This window comes from Camelina sativa, chromosome 14, assembly GCF_030686135.1.
Source record: "Camelina sativa cultivar CO46 ecotype springtype chromosome 14, ASM3068613v1".
Classification (NCBI taxonomy): domain Eukaryota; kingdom Viridiplantae; phylum Streptophyta; class Magnoliopsida; order Brassicales; family Brassicaceae; genus Camelina; species Camelina sativa.
The window spans coordinates 1000999-1018631 of NC_141893.1; the positions used below are offsets into that span (position 1 = coordinate 1000999).

Sequence of the window (17633 nt, forward strand, 5' to 3'; positions counted from 1 at the left end):
CAACGAGAGAGTTGATGAGAATCGAACATTTTTGGATAAGGTGATCATATCATTTGGACCAATAAGGTTCCAAGATTCGACTCTCCTCTTACCCTTCCTAGATCTTTAACCGATGTCGTTATGTGAGTTTTGATATGTTTCCTACATGCCACGTAAGACTAGAATCAGGTCAACGTTTTAACTTAATACAATAGACGAGATAATACAGAGTCAATGTTTTGACAAAACAAAACACAACAAAGCAGAAAACACTCCCACACTAGCTGTTGGTGCGGGACTTAGCACTCCCATCATACCGATCTAAACTAGAAAAATAATTTAATTGCTTAACTGAAAATCCGGTTAGAGTTTTTTTAATAGCTATATTAGGTCTGTTCGGAAGGAAAGTGAATATTATGTTGTAATCCTAGAAAAGTATAAAAGGGGAGGAAACTCCATCATTGTAGATATCCAGCAACTAATACAATAATCTAATTCTTTCTTTGTTCTTAAAGATAAAAACTCCAATTCCTCTTTTGATTTCGAGCTTAGATCCAATTTCTTGAGAGATAACTTCTTTGAATTTGTTTCCCCCATTAAACAAATTCATTGTAGAAACCTAGTTTCTACACTAGCTTTCGCTCTGAGAAGGCATAAGGCGGAGTCTCTCCTCCGAGACTCGTTCACGATCACCACCAAAGAATCTCTCTTCGGCGAGTAAGGATTGTAAGTCGCTTCCGTTGGCTAAGCTATTGAACTCAACGGCTTTAGAAGGCATCGTTGGGTAACGTCTTTGACAGAAAGTCATCAGTCTTTTAACTGACTGAAGATACTTGCGAGTGGTTTCATCATTCATGATGTGAGCAACACTGTTGGTGAAAATCTTCTCTCGAGCTGAACGTTCATGAATACCAACCATAGTCACTCCAATGGGCCATGGCGCGTTCCCGATAGCTAGTTTGATGTAGTGGTCCATTGCAGCGAGATAGTCTCGCTTTATGCAGTGGTTAACCATCACCATTAAAGCTTGACGAATGTCACCTGGTAAACCCTGCATTTTTAAGACCATAATTAGCATGATCGAGTTCAGGAGACCTCATAAGTAGAAGTATATATTATCAACACTATAACACAGAAAGAGAGAAACATATTTTGCACCCAACATTCAAGCCTATTTCTCTTCACCTAAATGAAGATATCAGATGGCGAATTCAAGCTGCATATAGAGTTACTAAAGAAACAGATTCCTACTTGCTATTCCATGTTCTAAATGTCTACCTAGCAATAGAATATTGAAAACTCCTTCTTGTCACAACATCTGAAATAAAAAGTACCCAAACTAATGGAACCTAGTCGTTGTGCATTTATCTTCCTACCAAAACTAAGTTTGATCAAGATAGTTCTGTAAGTTTATAACTGAGATAGTTGACTTCTAAACAGAGAGAACTTCCCTAACAATTTCCTTACCAGTTTAGACAGCAAGTCAAGCAAAATGATTAAGACGTAAACAACAATGGGAAAAAGCAAGAATCTTTTACCTTCTTCCTGCATAAGTTGAAGAGAGGAGTAAGATACCTAGCACACTGCTTAAAAGTGGCTACCATCTTTTTCCCTGTGGCAGTTCTCCGCTCAGTGTTCTCCATGGCATCAAGCTCCTGTTTCCATTCAATCAACAGCTTCTTGTAAAACACAAGGATCTTATCCTCATCGCACAGATCCTCAAAGTTGGCTTTCAAACGCTCCATATCCTTATCAGCATCAACATCACTCGATTCACCACCACTAAGATCATCTTCCCTCGTTTCACCTCTGTCACCTTGATCTCTACCTCTCTCATCTCTACTCTTCCTCTTCCTACCTCCCATGATACCACTCTTCTGCCTCTTCTTAAGCTCTGCGATGTCACGCAAGAAATCATTCGTCTGCCCTTCGTTCATATCGCTATCAACCTCGAACAACCCTTCCTTCAACACGTAGTTGAGTCGATCGAGACGCGCTTGATCATCTTCTCCGAAGAGAGTCATCGGCTGCTTGAGGAATCTCAAACGACGAATCACTTCCTGTCTCGGGAGAATTAGGTTTTCGATGTTTCGCTCGTCGGTTAGGGATTTGGAGTCGGCGTTAGCAGCAGCAGCAGCGTCTGATAAGGAAGACGCAGATGCAGTAGCGTTAGAAGAACCAGAAGCAGATGAAGCACCGGATAGTTTACCATCTCCACCGGCGGCTCTCCGCTGAGCTTTAATCTCGTTCTCGCGTCGTTCTTCCTCTCGAAGCTTCTGGATTTTCTTCTGCTCGATCTCAGATCTTTTGAAGAACTTCTTGCCACCAGATTCCTCATCTAGCTTCTTACGTTTCTTCAGAATCTCTTCCTTGAGCAGATCCATCACAAGGTTTCTTCTTCAATCGCCGCCGAGACGATTTGATTTTATCGAAGATGGTCGCGACGACGGGAGGTAATGAATTTTGCCTATATTATTAATATGTAAAAAAAACATATACATGATGACGTCATCAGTGTCCTAGGCCCAAATATAAATGGGCTTTATTAGATTTCTAATTGGCCCATATAAATAGCTTTGTTGTTTCGTCTTTCGTTCTTCAAGAAAAAAAAATCAATCAGACGAAGCTCGAAGGGATTTGAGAGAGAGAGAAAGAAGAGATGACAACGATACGTAGATTCAGCTGCAACGACCTTCTCCGATTCACTTCTGTGAATCTAGACCACCTCACTGAAACAGTAAATCTCTCCCTGTTTCTTATTCGTAATTTCTGGTTCTGTCTGATTATTATTGCTATCCCACTGATTTTTGTTTTATGAAACAGTTCAATATGTCCTTCTACATGACCTACTTAGCGAGATGGCCTGACTACTTTCATGTTGCCGAAGGTCCTGGCAATCGTGTCATGGGTTACAGTAAGATAATCTTTTCTCTTCTTCTATGCGTTTGTTTAGGAACAGTTGTTGTGAAATTTCGTGGAGATTATGTTTACTTTTAGGTTTAAACTTGGATGATAATGTGTTAGTGGAAGAGCCACTATTGATAATTCTTGGTTATCATATGGGTATAGCTGGAATGTTGTTAAAACCAGGAAGAGTGACTTTGTTTGAAACTGATTAACATGCGGAGTTGTAAACTCTTCTTGTTGTTCCTTAGGCTTTAAACAAAATTCTAAGCTATCTCAGTTGTTTTGTGGAAAAGGGATGCTTTAATATGCTCTACATCTGTAATTCGTGGTTTTAGAAATCTTGATGTGGGGTAGAAGAGTCGAAGGAAGCATGGCTTCTAAATGTCCATAGAATCTTATATCAAGGTTCAACTTTTTCTGTTTCTCAATGTTTGTAGGTCTAGGTATGCTATTCCTTACTGGTACAATGTATTCTTCAATATTGTTCTTAATCTTTGAAGTTCTGTTCTTGTGGTGCCCTGTTACTTGACTGGTTCAAGCCGTTTGGCTTTGTTTGGAACATCAAAATTTAATTAGGGAGAGGGATTTCACGAATTTAAACCTTCTTCGTCCCTTTCTGTGGTATAGTTTGGAAAGGGACCTTGGAAGTATAGTGAAATCCATTGAAAGGACTGAGAGTATAACTAAACCTTTGGATATTTGAAAATTAAGCAGTATGACTGAAAATATGCTTTTGTATAGTTGAAATGTTGTGGTTGATATTCTTGAGAATCCACGTAAGTGGCTTATTTAGTTGTTCTTAATTTATCCCTCTTATACAAAAATTGAGGAACTATAGCTGTATGAGAGACTAAAACTTCGTCTTATGAATATCATTTTAAATGCATGTGTCTAATGTTCTATATGGTTTCAGTTATGGGTAAAGTTGAAGGACAAGGTGAATCCTGGCATGGTCATGTGACAGCCGTCACTGTCTCTCCAGAATATCGCAGGCAGCAACTCGCAAAGAAACTGATGAACCTTCTGGAAGATATCAGTGATAAGATGTAAGACTTAACAAACACAAAGCATCTTCAGTTTTAGTGTTCTCTTCTCTGGTATTTTCTGGGCTCCTTAATGATTATTGTTCCCCTGGCTGTTGATTGCAGTGATAAAGCCTACTTTGTGGATCTTTTCGTAAGAGCTTCCAACACGCCAGCCATCAAGATGTATGAAAAGGTAATATATTAGGACTATAAAATTTCTTAGAAGCTTAGAAGCCTCATGATCTTGATGACATTGGAAGAAAAGAAGAAGTTTATAACTTTCCCAATGGGACATACACACAGTTTACATATTTCAATTTATTATTGTCAAACCTCCTTCATAAACTTCTTCGTTAATGGCCATTTTGTAATGAAACTACCCGTTTCTCTTTCTTTTTTTGGCAGCTTGGCTACATAATCTATAGGCGGGTATTACGCTATTATTCAGGAGAGGAAGATGGATTAGGTGAGGCTTTGATCCACTTCTTTTTTTATCAGTGATTCGCCCTTCAAAATTTATCTTGTTTAAGTTTAAATCGTTTGGTCTCAATAAAAACAGATATGAGGAAGGCATTATCAAGAGATGTAGAGAAAAAGTCTGTGATTCCTCTCAAGAGACCTATCACACCCGATGAACTAGAGTATGATTAAGACCCTCACTTGACCAGACTGTTAAAACACTGAATGTTCTTTTTATTTGCATCAAAAATATTCCAAGATCCTTTAGATGATGATTGTATGTGACAATTGTGTGGTTTCCTATCTGAATTATTATTTTTTCCATTTCTTCCACACAAATTTATAATTACTTTGATCAAACTTTAATTAAATTGATAAAACATATGGTTTGAAAATTAATTAATCGCGCCGACTGTGTTTATAGCATCATTAGCTTGCGATGGGCCAAGCAGATATTTAAGAGATAAGAAAACTAATCAGAAACACAGAAGAAGAAATCTCAGTCTCTCTCTCTCTCTCTCTCTCTCTCTCTCTCTCTTCAATGAGAACTCTAATCTCTCATTGGCAATGTGTGACGTCACCGTTTCTTATCTCCGCCACAACACCACCGTTTCCTAGCCGGTGCTGCCGATTAGCGTCGTCATCGTCCTTTTCTCCTTCACGTCATAGGCGTCTATCTTCTCTCTCGATCAGAAACGTTTCGCATGAATCCGCCGATCAGACTTCTTCTTCTAGGCCGCGAACTCTTTATCCTGGTGGTTACAAGCGTCCCGAACTCGCCGTTCCTGGTCTACTTCTCCGACTAGACGCGGATGAGGTTATGAGCGGGAATCGTGAAGAGACTCTCGATTTGGTCGACCGAGCGTTAGCTAAATCGGTTCAAATCGTTGTGATTGATGGTGGAGCTACCGCCGGTAAGCTCTACGAGGCGGCTTGTTTGCTGAAATCACTTGTTAAGGGTCGTGCTTACCTCTTGATCGCCGAACGTGTTGATATCGCCTCCGCCGTTGGTGCTACTGGTGTTGCTCTCTCCGACGAAGGTAAATTTAATTTCTGCAACTTCATTCGATACAGCTCCCTAGTAGGATTTGTTCATTACTATTTTCATGGTGAGAGTCCGCATTTGGTGGTTTGAGATGTCTCCAAATGCTATGTACAGGTCTTCCGGCCATTGTGGCAAGAAACACATTGATGGGATCCAATCCCGACTCGGTAGTTCTTCCTTTGGTAGCTAGGATTGTGAAGGATGTTGATTCTGCTCTAAGTGCCTCTAGCTCTGAGGGTGCTGATTTCCTTATACTTGGATCTGGTGAAGATGAACAAGTGGGTTTATTGGCGGAATCTTTGTTGAAGAGCGTGAAAATACCCATTTTTGTGACTTGCAGAAGCAAAGGAGAAGAAGCTAAAGAAGAATTGCAGTTGCTGAAATCAGGCGCTTCTGGTTTTGTTATATCGTTGAAAGATCTGCGTTCTTCTAGGGATGTAGCTCTTCGCCAGTGTCTTGATGGACCTTATGTTGTGAATTATGAAACACGGAACGGGAATGAAAGCATCCTTAACGAAAAACCATTTGTTGAGGCTACTGACCTGCTGGAGAAAAAGAATTCTGCTGGCTTCATAAAATTAGAGGACAAACAGAAGCAAGTAATAGAAATGGAGAAATCAGCGTTGAGAGAGACGATTGAAATTATCCATAAGGCGGCTCCACTGGTGATTTTTATTTAACACATTTGGTAGTTGAAGTCAGTTTTCTTGAAATGGTTCTAAACTAAATTTTCTGCGGTTATAATTTGGTTTAATTTGCTTCTTGGTACTGTTTTTCATTAACAGATGGAGGAAGTTTCCCTTCTAATTGATGCAGTTTCCCGGATTGATGAGCCGTTTTTAATGGTTATAGTGGTAATTCTGCACTCAACTCCGTCAATTGTGGTTCCAGGAATTTGCATTGGTATTAGCTCTATATTCATTAGAAACATCTTTAGTTACACACTTTTTGCCAGCACTAGATAACAATGGGCATGCTTCTAGTCACTTCTTCTTGTTGTGCTTCCCAATATTGTGCTGTCTATAAGTTATTCAAATGAATTATCATCATAATCCCCTCTGATTTTGGCTCCGTCTTTCTCACTGTCCATGCTACTATTCCTATTTCCTCTTAGATTTGGTTATAGGGGAACTGCATTTTTCTTAACTGTACCATCCGCTTGTGGAGACGTGGACATAGTTTTCTCGCTTTTTGTAACTTGTGACTTGTGAGTATGCTGTTCAAGCTATTTGGTGGTTAGAAGAGTAAATACATTATCGTGTAATTCTGTTGAAGCATTGCATGTGATTTCCATCGAATTCTAACTAATCTCCTATATTATTCTGCATTGGGTTTTTAAATTTGGAGAATGTTTATAGTGGGACAAGTAGCTTTTATGCCAACATAGTTTTTCTATGGAACTAAGTTATTTGACTGGAATCCAAAATTTGGTGGTACTAGGGGGAATTTAACTCCGGAAAATCAACGGTTATCAATGCACTTCTTGGGAAGAGATACCTCAAAGAGGGGGTAACCCCCACTACCAACGAGATCACTTTTCTGTGCTACTCGGACTTGGAATCCGAAGAGCAACAACGCTGCCAAATGCATCCAGATGGCCAATACATCTGCTATCTTCCTGCACCAATACTTAAGGATGTGAGTCATTCGAACTTCTACCATCGTAGCCCTGAACTTTTTTTTAATTATTTGGAGGAATTGACTGGGGTTGTTCTCCTTTTGAACAGATAAATATCGTTGACACACCTGGGACCAATGTGATCCTTCAAAGGCAACAACGTCTTACAGAAGAATTTGTTCCACGGGCAGATCTGCTTGTTTTCGTTCTTTCTGCTGACCGCCCTTTAACTGAAAGTGAGGTAGAAGTTACTGTTTTTCCTGGCAGGTTTATTGTTGTTGCTTTTGCTTAATATCTATCTGCCTTAGTAGCTGGTTAAATCTGTTTTTTTTTTTCACAAAAGTAATCAGTAAAGTCATGTATAGACCATCAAGACCTTGTGAAGGGGAAGGGAAGTTTTCACTAGGTTCAGTGCATATATCAAGGTTTTCTTGTTATAAATTTGAATTAGACTAAATATTTTCTCAAGTAATGGGTGTTATAGCTATTGCTGGAACCAGTATGTCCTTATGGTCCATATTGTGGTAAGCTTAGGACAAGACACATGAGAAGTAAATTGTTATTGGGTCCAGCAAAACTGATTTTATGTCTGTAGCAAATTGTATGTACTAATTTGGATCATTAATGAAAGTACTAATTTTATAGTTTTTTGGTTTTTATTTTAAATATCCGCAGAAGTTCTCAAAAGTGGAACAAGCTTCTCAGTGTTATCATACCCATGTCAATTATATCTCTACGTCTACAGCTTCGTGCTGTCGTAATTGCACTGTAGGCTGATTTACATCTCTTTGTGTTTGTCAGGTTGCGTTTCTCCGGTACACACAGCAATGGAAAAAGAAATTTGTGTTTATTCTGAATAAAGCTGATATCTACCGTGATGCTCGTGAGGTTTATCAGAAACAAGATTTATGTCCTTCCCTTAATAGTTTCTGTAATCGCTGAATTTTCTTGACTAAAGATTAATTTTACTGCTGCAGCTTGAGGAGGCTATTTCATTTGTTAAGGAGAATACACGGAAGTTGCTTAATACAGAAAATGTGATATTGTATCCGGTGTCCGCACGGTCTGCTCTCGAGGCGAAGCTTTCAACAGCTTCTTTAGTTGCCAGAGATGATCTTGAGGTTTCAGATCCTGGTTTTAGTTGGAGAGTCCAGAGCTTCAATGAACTCGAAAATTTTCTTTATAGCTTCTTGGATAGCTCAACTGCTACCGGGATGGAGAGAATAAGGCTTAAATTGGAGACACCTATGGTGATTGCTGAGCGTCTCCTTTCTTCTGTGGAATCTCTTGTGAGGCAAGATTGCCTAGCTGCTAGGGAAGACTTGGCTTCAGCAGAAAAGATTATGAATCAAACTAAAGAATACGCGCTTAAGATGGAATATGAGAGCATTTCTTGGAGAAGGCAGGCTCTCTCGTTGGTATAAATTCTATTAGATATATCTTGTTGAATTACGTAGGAGGAAATTGGAATGTTCTAACTTGGCTTTTTTTGTGTGTGTTTTGTCGTCTGGATTTGATTGCAGATTGATAATGCCAGATTACAAGTTGTTGATCTTATAGGAAATACCCTGCGGCTATCAAGTTTCGATCTTGCGATCTCTTACGTGTTTAAAGGGGAAAACTCGGCCTCAGTGGCAGCTACATCCAAAGTTCAGGGTGAAATACTCGCTCCAGCACTCTCAAATGCTAAAGTAAGTCTGATGCTTTAGTCTTTGAGTATTGCCTAACTGTGGAGGTCTGAGATATGGTCTCTATTCATGCAGAAATGAAATAGTCTAACCTCGTCTTGTTTACACCTGATTGATGCCTGGTTGCTGGTTTCTAACCCTAAGGGAATTGATTCTGGCTACTCAGAGTGCCTTCTATTTGTAACCATTATCTTTTTCCTGTTTGGACATTATGTGAATGTGAGGAATCATTTATTTGTTTTTACATTTACTGGTGTGCAGGAATTGCTTGGAAAATATGCTGAATGGCTACAATCAAATACTGCCCGTGAAGGAAGTCTGTCCCTGAAATCATTTGAAAAGAAATGGCCAACATATGTCAATTCGAAAACTCAATTGGGAATAGACACATATGACTTGCTTCGGAAAACTGATAAAATCAGCTTGAAAACAATTCAGAATTTGAGTGCCGGAACCACATCGAAACGATTGGAACAAGATATTCGAGAAGTGGTGAGTTTCAAGTGTTAAATACTTTTCTTCTAACTAGAATACGGTCGATTATGGTGTCATGATCTTTATCATTGTTTAGTTGTGCCATCTGTTCAATCCGAACCTAAGTCCTGGCAGAGATGTTTATTTCAGTACCGTCTTTTCCCAGATACTTTGTCTTTATTCAAAAAATCAATCTGAGTGACACTTTTGACATAATAGAGTTTTGCTTGCCTTTTCTAGTTCTTTGTGACAGTTGGTGGGCTTGGAGCTGCGGGACTATCTGCATCACTTCTAACCTCAGTGCTACCCACCACACTGGAAGATCTTCTTGCACTTGGTCTTTGCTCCGCTGGAGGGTAATAACACCTTCTCTAGTTTCCCCTTTTTGCCATCGTCTCATTATCCGCACGTTCTTATATCACGCCCTAGCGTACTTTTTTTTTTTTTGCAATTAGAGGCATATTATAATTTAAGATATACTGGCTGTATGTATAACATAATCGATGTTGCAGGTATGTGGCTGTAGCAAACTTCCCATATCGAAGACAAGCTATAATTGGTAAAGTGAATAAAGTGGCTGATGCATTGGCTCAACAACTAGAAGATGCTATGCAAAAGGATCTTTCAGATGCGACGAATAATCTAGTAAACTTTGTGAATATCGTTGCCAAGCCTTACCGAGAAGAAGCTCAGCTAAGACTTGATCATCTCTTAGGAATTCAGAAAGAACTATCAGATATTAGAAGTAAATTACAGTTGCTACAAGTTGATATTGATAACCTTCATGTATTACGAGACGAGATGAGACTTTAGCTGTTCCAACACAATGTCGGGTTTCCCCTTCTTGACATTGTTCACTGGGGACAAGTGTATGTACTTTGTCATAATGAATAAGACCTGCCAGTTCCAACTTGAAATGGACTCACTGATAGTTTATTGAATACCAATTTCAAAAGATTAGAGTGGTTCTTGAAAGAACCAACCAATAGCATTATGGGCATGAAACTCTGGTATAATGTTTTTTACTTCTCTTTTCAGATTGATTGTGATATAGATAACTGGATGAACTCGAAGCTCAGGAGACTTGTTGGGAGGGAACATATTCTTCGGTACGATTTATAAACTGCATATGTACTTCACATCACAGGTTAGTATATAAATTGACTCATTTTTTATGTCATTGGGATATATGTTCTCCTGGAGTTCGTGAATAGCTCGAATAAATTTCGCAATCGATTCTCCGCATAGGGCGTTTAAACTTTCTTGTTAATATACTAATCTCTTGACTTTAGTGACTTAAATATGGAAAAAAGGATTCGTAGTATAGGTTTCCATGGAGAGTAATTCTCAGCATATGCTAGCTACGGTTTAGAAAGATAAAAGCGCATAAATTTCTTATCTAGGTAAGGATTGGTTCAAAAAGTTTTAAATTCCAGAATTGGTAGAATAAACCTTGGTTAATGCTTGATACTGCAAATTATTTAGAATTAACGTTAGACTAGCATTATATAAAAGCTTGTTCATAGGTTCCTTGCCGTTTTCTAATGAAAGTCTCAGCTTTAATCTAGTGACATGTATGCTTGATAACCAAACCTTTTATTTTGTTAAAAACAAAGAGAGAATATTATGTATGGTCAAAAGTTAAGAAAGAGAAAATTCCCAGTTGACATGTTTTTGTGTAAGCATGAAATAGATTACACCTTACTTTGTTGCTAAAGAAAAATAGACTAGCTAAATAATATTAAAGTTGCAGAAATTTGGACAACAAAAAGAAAATTTTGAAGGGATCTAGCCTTGGATTGTCCTTTTAAATTGGGGACCAGAAGTGGAATGATGATTCAGAGAAAGCCCACCTTTTTTTGGTTCTTGTTTCAAGGTTTTGCTTCTTCTGATTGGTTTACACAAATCTAAAACTAAAAAAGGGGAAAACACACGGAAAAACAGCGATTGGCGAATGCAAGATTCGGATGATCAGGGAGGGCTCACTAGAGAGAGAAAACAAAGGTACAGATTCTTGCCTATAGCTTTAGTTACCTGTAAGTTACTACACACGTTGTTAACTCGGCTTTGTCGACATTTCATTACCAAAAACCTTTTGCTTTCACAACACATGAAGATTTGAAAAGTTTTCCTCACTTGAAATGGAAACTTCTTTTGCTACCCGTAGCTTTTTTAATGTACTGTTCCATTAACTGATTATTGTAATAGACATCACTTACTTACCATCTCTGTTAGTAATAGTATGAGACATCCTTATTATCTATGTCCCTTAACTGACCCTACATTTATTACTTCTTTGAGAACCTATGGACTATAGAGGAGTCACTCTCTAACCCAAGCATTGATTCGTGCTCCGTAACACGTTTCCCCATAAGTTTTCTACTACAGGGGCGTACATGCTTTTAAATCATTCATTACATTTGAGGTGTAGATTAATCATAAGAAGAAAACTCAGTTTTCGCATGTTGTACTTCCTTTTATTTTTTGAATCTGGTTACAATGTACCAAGAAGTGTTAGGAAACTGTCAATATGATCTTGTGGTGCTGCAATATCAGAAACACAATCTCAAGGATTTGGACATGAAACTGATTTCGGGCCGTTAGGCGTTGGCCATTCTACTTTTGATTGGTAAGTATGTTACTACTGCTTTTGTTTGATTCTTCTTGACTTACTCCAATCAATTTCCAAACAGGGGCATATACTCAGATAAAAATGCTGCGGATATGGTTATAATCGGTTTATTACTCATATCAAAAAGGGATATTATTTGTATATATATACATATGTATGTTGATTATAACTATTTATGGTTCATATCAGTTTGCATTTACTGTTCCAAGTTGGTAGTGTAACTTAGGTCCCAGGAAAGCGTGGACTTCGAACTCTTTGTCTTTGTGATTTCTCTGCCTTCAATTATTAATTTTTGGAAACTATCATCAGTGAGGGCATTTTGGTCTTTCATTGTCACTTTCAAAAGGAAAGAAAAAATACTGGGATTATATATAGAGCATTGGTACGGGCGGTGTGATCGGCGGATATATATTGTTATCCTGTATTCGATTTGGTCTGAACGGATCCGTATGTGAGTCGCGCATATGTGAATTCATTTTTCAGTTCAAATGTCAAATCAAACCATTTTTTACATCAACCACATATGGCATGATTAGTTGTTCAAATTGTGAAAAATCTCTTTTTTTTTTTGAATGAAAAAAATCTTCAGCTATTGAAGATATTTAAAAGTAAAACTCATATATTTAGCTTTACAAAACAAAATAATTCTAAAAACAGTTTCCTCTAACCAAATGAACTAATCTTAATTGGGTATTTTTTTTAAAACGGGCTCTATGCTGCAAATTATCATTTACCTGAAAATATGTATTTCCTATAAGAATACTAACGTGTGCAAGAATGCAAACGAACGTACCAATTCTTGTAGACAGAGTTGATTTCACAAGATCAAGTTATAGCCACAACTTGAGGAAGAAACCAAAAATTAAAAAACATCTCAAGCGACTATAGGTTAGGTGAGCGGTGAGCCTCTTCAATAGGATAGTTTTCACTAACCGGTTAGAAAACATTCCGACCGGTTATTTAATACTACTGATTTCTTTATGCTCTTAAGATGAAGAATGTAAACTTATAGAATTTGGTCGGTTAAAAAAAATTACAGCAAAAAATTGTTCGCAGAAATTTGAATTATTGCTTTACAAATTTGCTACAAGTAAAAGCTGTAATATGTTAAAAGATTATACTTTATTCGGAAAAGATCAATTATGTTGGTATCAATGTTTAACAAATACTTTTTTTCAAAAGAAACTGTAACGATGTCACTTGTGGTGAGAATAACCGGGTAAATTGATGCAATCTTTATTTTAATCCTACTTCCTAAATAAATATAAAAATGAAAGCCATTTTTTCCATTGTGCTACGTACCGCGTGAAAGGCCGAATATGCGTTTAGGTTTGCATAATATTTAATACGACGAACTTATGGATATACGAGGATGTCCGAGCCATAACATAAAGAATATACAAAACAAAAAATGTAGTAGTTTAGTGGAATTTGACAAGTGATAGAATTTTATCAATCAATGAATTTTATTTTTCCCCGTGTTATATGGTTGATTAGTTAAAATATCTAGTATAATGGTTTCTATTAATATGTTGTTTTATAATTTATCAGGTTGAAAATTTAAACATAATATGCTGCATAAATTGTAGACCACAATAATAATAAAAAAAGATTATCCACGGAGAATTTGTGGATCCAAGACTAATGTTTTGTATTAATTAATATGTTGTATTCTAATTTCTTTAAGTATAAATTGTTCCATGGAAACAGACTAAAAGAATCCAATGCCAAGCGGACTCACCACTATAAATACTTGTTCACCCCTCCCTCTTCCCTTTCACATTCGTTCATCTTTTCTTAATTACCTCATCCAATCATTTAATCTCTCTCTTTCTCTCCGATTTCCATTGTTAAAAAAAAAACTAACGAGAAAAACCGAAAGATCTCTCAATAACAATCACATAAATCCTTTGTTTTTCTCAAGAACATAGAAAAATGTCAGTTACCGTTCTGGAAAACCAAATAAACGAAAGTTTCTGTAAAAAAGATCACATGGTTGGGTTGAGTTTCCTTCAGTCTATGTCCGATATCACTGCCATTGTCCCAAACAAAGAGGATAAAGCATATGTTCACCCCATCGAGAAACGCTCTGTTTCTAAGCTGAATGAGAAGAGCTTAGAGATGTGCACTGAGAGCCTTGGGACCGAAACAGGAAGCGAGAGTGGTGACGAGTTGTCATTGCTTGCGTTGGAAGCAACCACCACTCCTAGGGCTCCTTCTCCTCAGCCGAGACGCCAAGAGCATGAAGACACTAACTTGCAGGCCAGGAAATCAACGATGAGTCGCAACAACAGCTTCCCGCCGCCGATAAAGTTCGTTGAAGATTCGAAGTATAATCGTATGGTGAGATGGTTAGGAGAAGATGGTCGACTTGTGGTTCAAGCAATTAGGGTTCCGTCTCCTCCTCGTTGCTTTGTAGCAGAACGTGGTGAAGGAAGGCTTCGTCTCTGCTTATCATCAGAAGGTTCTCTTCTTAGGCACAACCCTGCAGAAGAAAAAGAGCAAGAAGAAGTAACAGAGGAGGGCGTCGACGAGGAGGAAAACAGTGAGAACTTGGAGGGTAAAAATGGAAACAAGAAGTTTAGCAGATTAAGCAGCAGATGCAAGGAGGAGAATGGTCGTGAGCCTAAACCAATGCTTACTTGGAAGCAGCAGCAGTTTTGGGTCGCCACCTAAGACTTAACTCGAATTAAATCATTTAAATCTGGGTTTTATGTTAGTTATATATTATATATAATATAGTATAAGTTATATTCTTGTCTTTTTCTAATATTTAGTATGATTTCTCGAGGGGACTGAGGAGTGTTTTTTTTTTTTTTTTTTTTTTTTGTCGTCTGATAGAAACCATAGACTGAGGAGTGTTTTCTACTTCTGTTTAATGTACTGTTAAGTAGGAACTATTATTATTATTATAATTGTTGTCATATCTATATGAATAATCATCATGAAAAAGAAAGAAAAAAAAAACTGAATATCGTACTAGCTAGTTTTCTTTATTTTGTACGTGAAGAAAAAAAAAAAAAAGAACTCCCAAAATGTCCTTTAGTTAGGAAGCTTCCTAGAATGATTTTCCCAAATACAACTTTTTCCGGTTTTCCACTCATGTTCATTTGCATACATTTTCCGATTGGTAATAACGTAACCACAGATCAAATAAAATTTCGTAGTTGTAATTTTCTGAGCGGTTCATTTATTTCCAAAACAAGAAATAGCTAGCTAGATATTGAGTTTCCAATGTCTAAACAGACAAAAAAGAGAACAACAGGGAAAAAAAGAAAGAAAGAAAGAAGAAAACCTCTTTAAGAGTTTTTTAACCGCATACAATGTCAATATGTGGGGATTTAATTAATGACAATGAAATTTTACAAATTATTACATAGGAAGGGCAAGCATGCATTTCAGTTAGGAGAATTAGAAGACAACATCAGTCAGATTGAACAAAATTATTTTTTTGATAACAAGAAGTACAAAATCGAAGTAATGAAATGAAACGAAGTGTTAGTAAATGGTTACATAAATATTTTACGTTCGAAAATCATGTGGTACGTACAACGGCCACATGAACATTATGAGAGATTGTTCCCACACGCCCACATGACCATCACATGGCAAAATCTGCTCTCTCTCCTTTTTATTCCCACCCAAATTTTATTTGTCTCTTTAATTTTGCTTTTGGTGCTCTCTCTCATCTCATCTCATGACTCATGTACTGATTCTGTTTTCTGGATTTTCCTTGTACGAATTGCGAAGACGCGCTCTTACTTTCTTTCTCCTAACTTTCTATTTGCGTTATCATATCCTACCAAAGTTGCATGACCTCATTTATATATATAATTTTTACTTTTTTTTTTTAATATTTATTATCATACATATTTCAAACGGTATTGATTACTTGTACGTGGTCTAGCTCATGGGCATATTAGTTATTGCTTTAGACACTAATTATATAGAACCGGTAGGTATCATCATGTAGACGTTGAAAGTACGTTAATGCGTGCATCAACTGGAAACCGATATGAATATTGTTGTTTCACCAACATATATACATATGATATTATGATGAATCTTTTGTTTTCTAGTTTTCCATCATTTCGTGATAATTGTTATTACAGTAGTAATAGTTTAGTTTCCATTTAATCATATGGATAATTCTACATCATCGGTTCATGCTAGCTAGCTAGGTTAATGGTTCGATTCCTTTCGTTTCGAGTTTAGTTACGGTTGGCCACTTAAAACGTTTTAAAATTTGATATTGTAATTAGCTAGCTCTCTTATATTTTAAAACGTTAACTAATTTGGAATTCCATCCAAAACCACATATCAGTCTTTATATATACACTTTTGTTTTGGTCGTCGTCTTTCTAAGGTCAATATCCAAAACTATGGAGTTATATTAACTAATGTATATACGTGTCTACGAATATTATTTCTGTAAATGGTTATAATTCACGGTTATAGTAATTCACAAGAAACTGTTTTCGAGGTGTATTTTTTTTCTTCTGAATATATTCTCCGACATGGACGAAGAAAATTAGTCACAGGGTGTCCGTACATTATATATACAAATTTTGCAAAGATTTCACCAATGAGAAATAGACAACATATGAATAAATGTCCAATCCAAAGCCCCAAAAGTGTGTAAAATATATAGTATTAAAGAGTATTTTGTCCCTCTGCAAACGAATATCGAGAGAGAGAACTCTATATCTTTCTATGGTTCTATGCGCCACTTGATGCTTTTTCTTGACCACTATCTCCCTGCGGCACCCATTTCTGTGATCTTTTCAATCATTCTTTTTTAACAATCAACCATTTTTTCTTTCTTTTACCCGCACTTTCTATTTTTGATTTCCTTCTTTGTTTGGTTTCGGATTTATCTCTTAAACCAAAACAATCACTAATTAGATAATGGTAGCCACTATATAAATTATGGCAACAAAAATAGAGTCATTACGACAATAATTTCATAATGGTTAAATATGTGCATACATTAGAACTTTGCTACGATATAATGTTTCGACTAATATATATGATGATGAAGTTCGTTATTGTGTGCGCAACAAGATGTTTTCACAGTTTTAGTTATGTTTCCTTAATGCCATTGAACTAATTTTAGTGGAACCCAATATCCGAAACATAATTAAACTATACAGTTTTTATTTCATAAAGTAAATCATTATGTAATTACACTCAAGTCGATGGTAACATAACATGTGGGTATGGACTTATTACATTCGATAGCAAGTTGGTCAATAAACTAACATGGTTATATTTATCAAACTTTGGGGAATTTTAACTCTAACTGAGACTTCGTTATTTGAAAATATTTTTAAAAATTTGAATCTGAATTTACGCTATAATTTTTTTTTCAAATCCAGCAGAACATTAAAAAATGATTTAGTTAGAAAAAGTTTAAGTGAAAAACTATTATGTTGATTTAATTAAAAGTTGTAAGTTATAAATATCTTTATCTTGTTGATATGTTTGAGACCAGAGAATAGGCCGAAGATGGGCCGAACTATGATTGCCATATAACGTGAAGCAATATTTGGTGCCGGCCCAATACATAATACAACAAGGTTAAATTTGATAAGTGTAGGGGTTGATTTGTTATTCTGATTCTCTCTAGGGTTTGGTTTGTCATTTACATTTTTTTTTTCCAATTGAATTCTCTCGAGACTCGATCGATTTGTTAGGATTTAGAAAGAATTTTAATGATTTTATTTTTTTGCTGATTTGTTTTTTTTAATTTTGTAAAATCTTTCTATTTAATGAAAGAGTTTTCATGACTTTTGTTATTAAGGAA

General features: G+C 36.6%; 5 protein-coding genes across 10 annotated transcripts; 4 read left to right on the forward strand and 1 right to left on the reverse strand.

Moving 5' to 3' along the window:
- Positions 1-372: 372 nt before the first annotated feature.
- LOC104754420 (splicing factor Prp18 family protein) lies at positions 373-2448 on the reverse strand. The gene is made up of 2 exons (XM_010476612.3): positions 1518-2448; positions 373-1030 (listed from the first exon to the last, which is right to left on the reverse strand). The coding sequence occupies exons 1-2, from the start codon at positions 2361-2363 to the stop codon at positions 611-613; spliced, it is 1266 nt and encodes a 421-aa protein (XP_010474914.1). The 5' UTR covers positions 2364-2448; the 3' UTR covers positions 373-610.
- A 95-nt stretch (positions 2449-2543) lies between these two features.
- LOC104754419 (Acyl-CoA N-acyltransferases (NAT) superfamily protein) lies at positions 2544-4694 on the forward strand. Its single transcript, XM_010476611.3, has 6 exons — positions 2544-2716; positions 2803-2893; positions 3800-3932; positions 4035-4104; positions 4317-4377; positions 4471-4694. The coding sequence occupies exons 1-6, from the start codon at positions 2639-2641 to the stop codon at positions 4560-4562; spliced, it is 525 nt and encodes a 174-aa protein (XP_010474913.1). The 5' UTR covers positions 2544-2638; the 3' UTR covers positions 4563-4694.
- Positions 4695-4816: 122 nt separating this feature from the next.
- On the forward strand, positions 4817-10112 carry LOC104754437 (putative transmembrane GTPase FZO-like, chloroplastic). Of its 6 annotated transcripts, none has more exons than XM_010476633.2 (11): positions 4817-5410; positions 5530-6080; positions 6201-6269; positions 6856-7053; positions 7143-7274; positions 7835-7921; positions 8011-8451; positions 8557-8724; positions 8983-9213; positions 9436-9551; positions 9708-10112. In XM_010476633.2, exons 1-11 carry the CDS (start codon positions 4912-4914, stop codon positions 10006-10008), a joined length of 2793 nt encoding a protein of 930 aa, XP_010474935.2. In that variant the 5' UTR covers positions 4817-4911; the 3' UTR covers positions 10009-10112. The 6 variants fall into 6 exon arrangements, 3 of the variants coding, with proteins under 3 accessions (XP_010474935.2, XP_087339942.1, XP_087339941.1); XM_087483816.1 differs by having other exon boundaries at positions 4821-5410; positions 5530-6112; XM_087483815.1 differs by having other exon boundaries at positions 4821-5410; positions 5530-6103.
- A 76-nt stretch (positions 10113-10188) lies between these two features.
- Positions 10189-11420, forward strand: LOC109129853 (uncharacterized). The gene is made up of 2 exons (XM_087483818.1): positions 10189-10342; positions 11072-11420. Exons 1-2 carry the CDS (start codon positions 10325-10327, stop codon positions 11315-11317), a joined length of 264 nt encoding a protein of 87 aa, XP_087339944.1. The 5' UTR covers positions 10189-10324; the 3' UTR covers positions 11318-11420.
- Positions 11421-13612: 2192 nt separating this feature from the next.
- FAF2 (FANTASTIC four-like protein (DUF3049)) lies at positions 13613-14753 on the forward strand. The gene has a single exon (XM_010459020.2). It carries the CDS (start codon positions 13763-13765, stop codon positions 14501-14503), a length of 741 nt encoding a protein of 246 aa, XP_010457322.2. The 5' UTR covers positions 13613-13762; the 3' UTR covers positions 14504-14753.
- The last annotated feature ends 2880 nt before the right edge of the window (positions 14754-17633 follow it).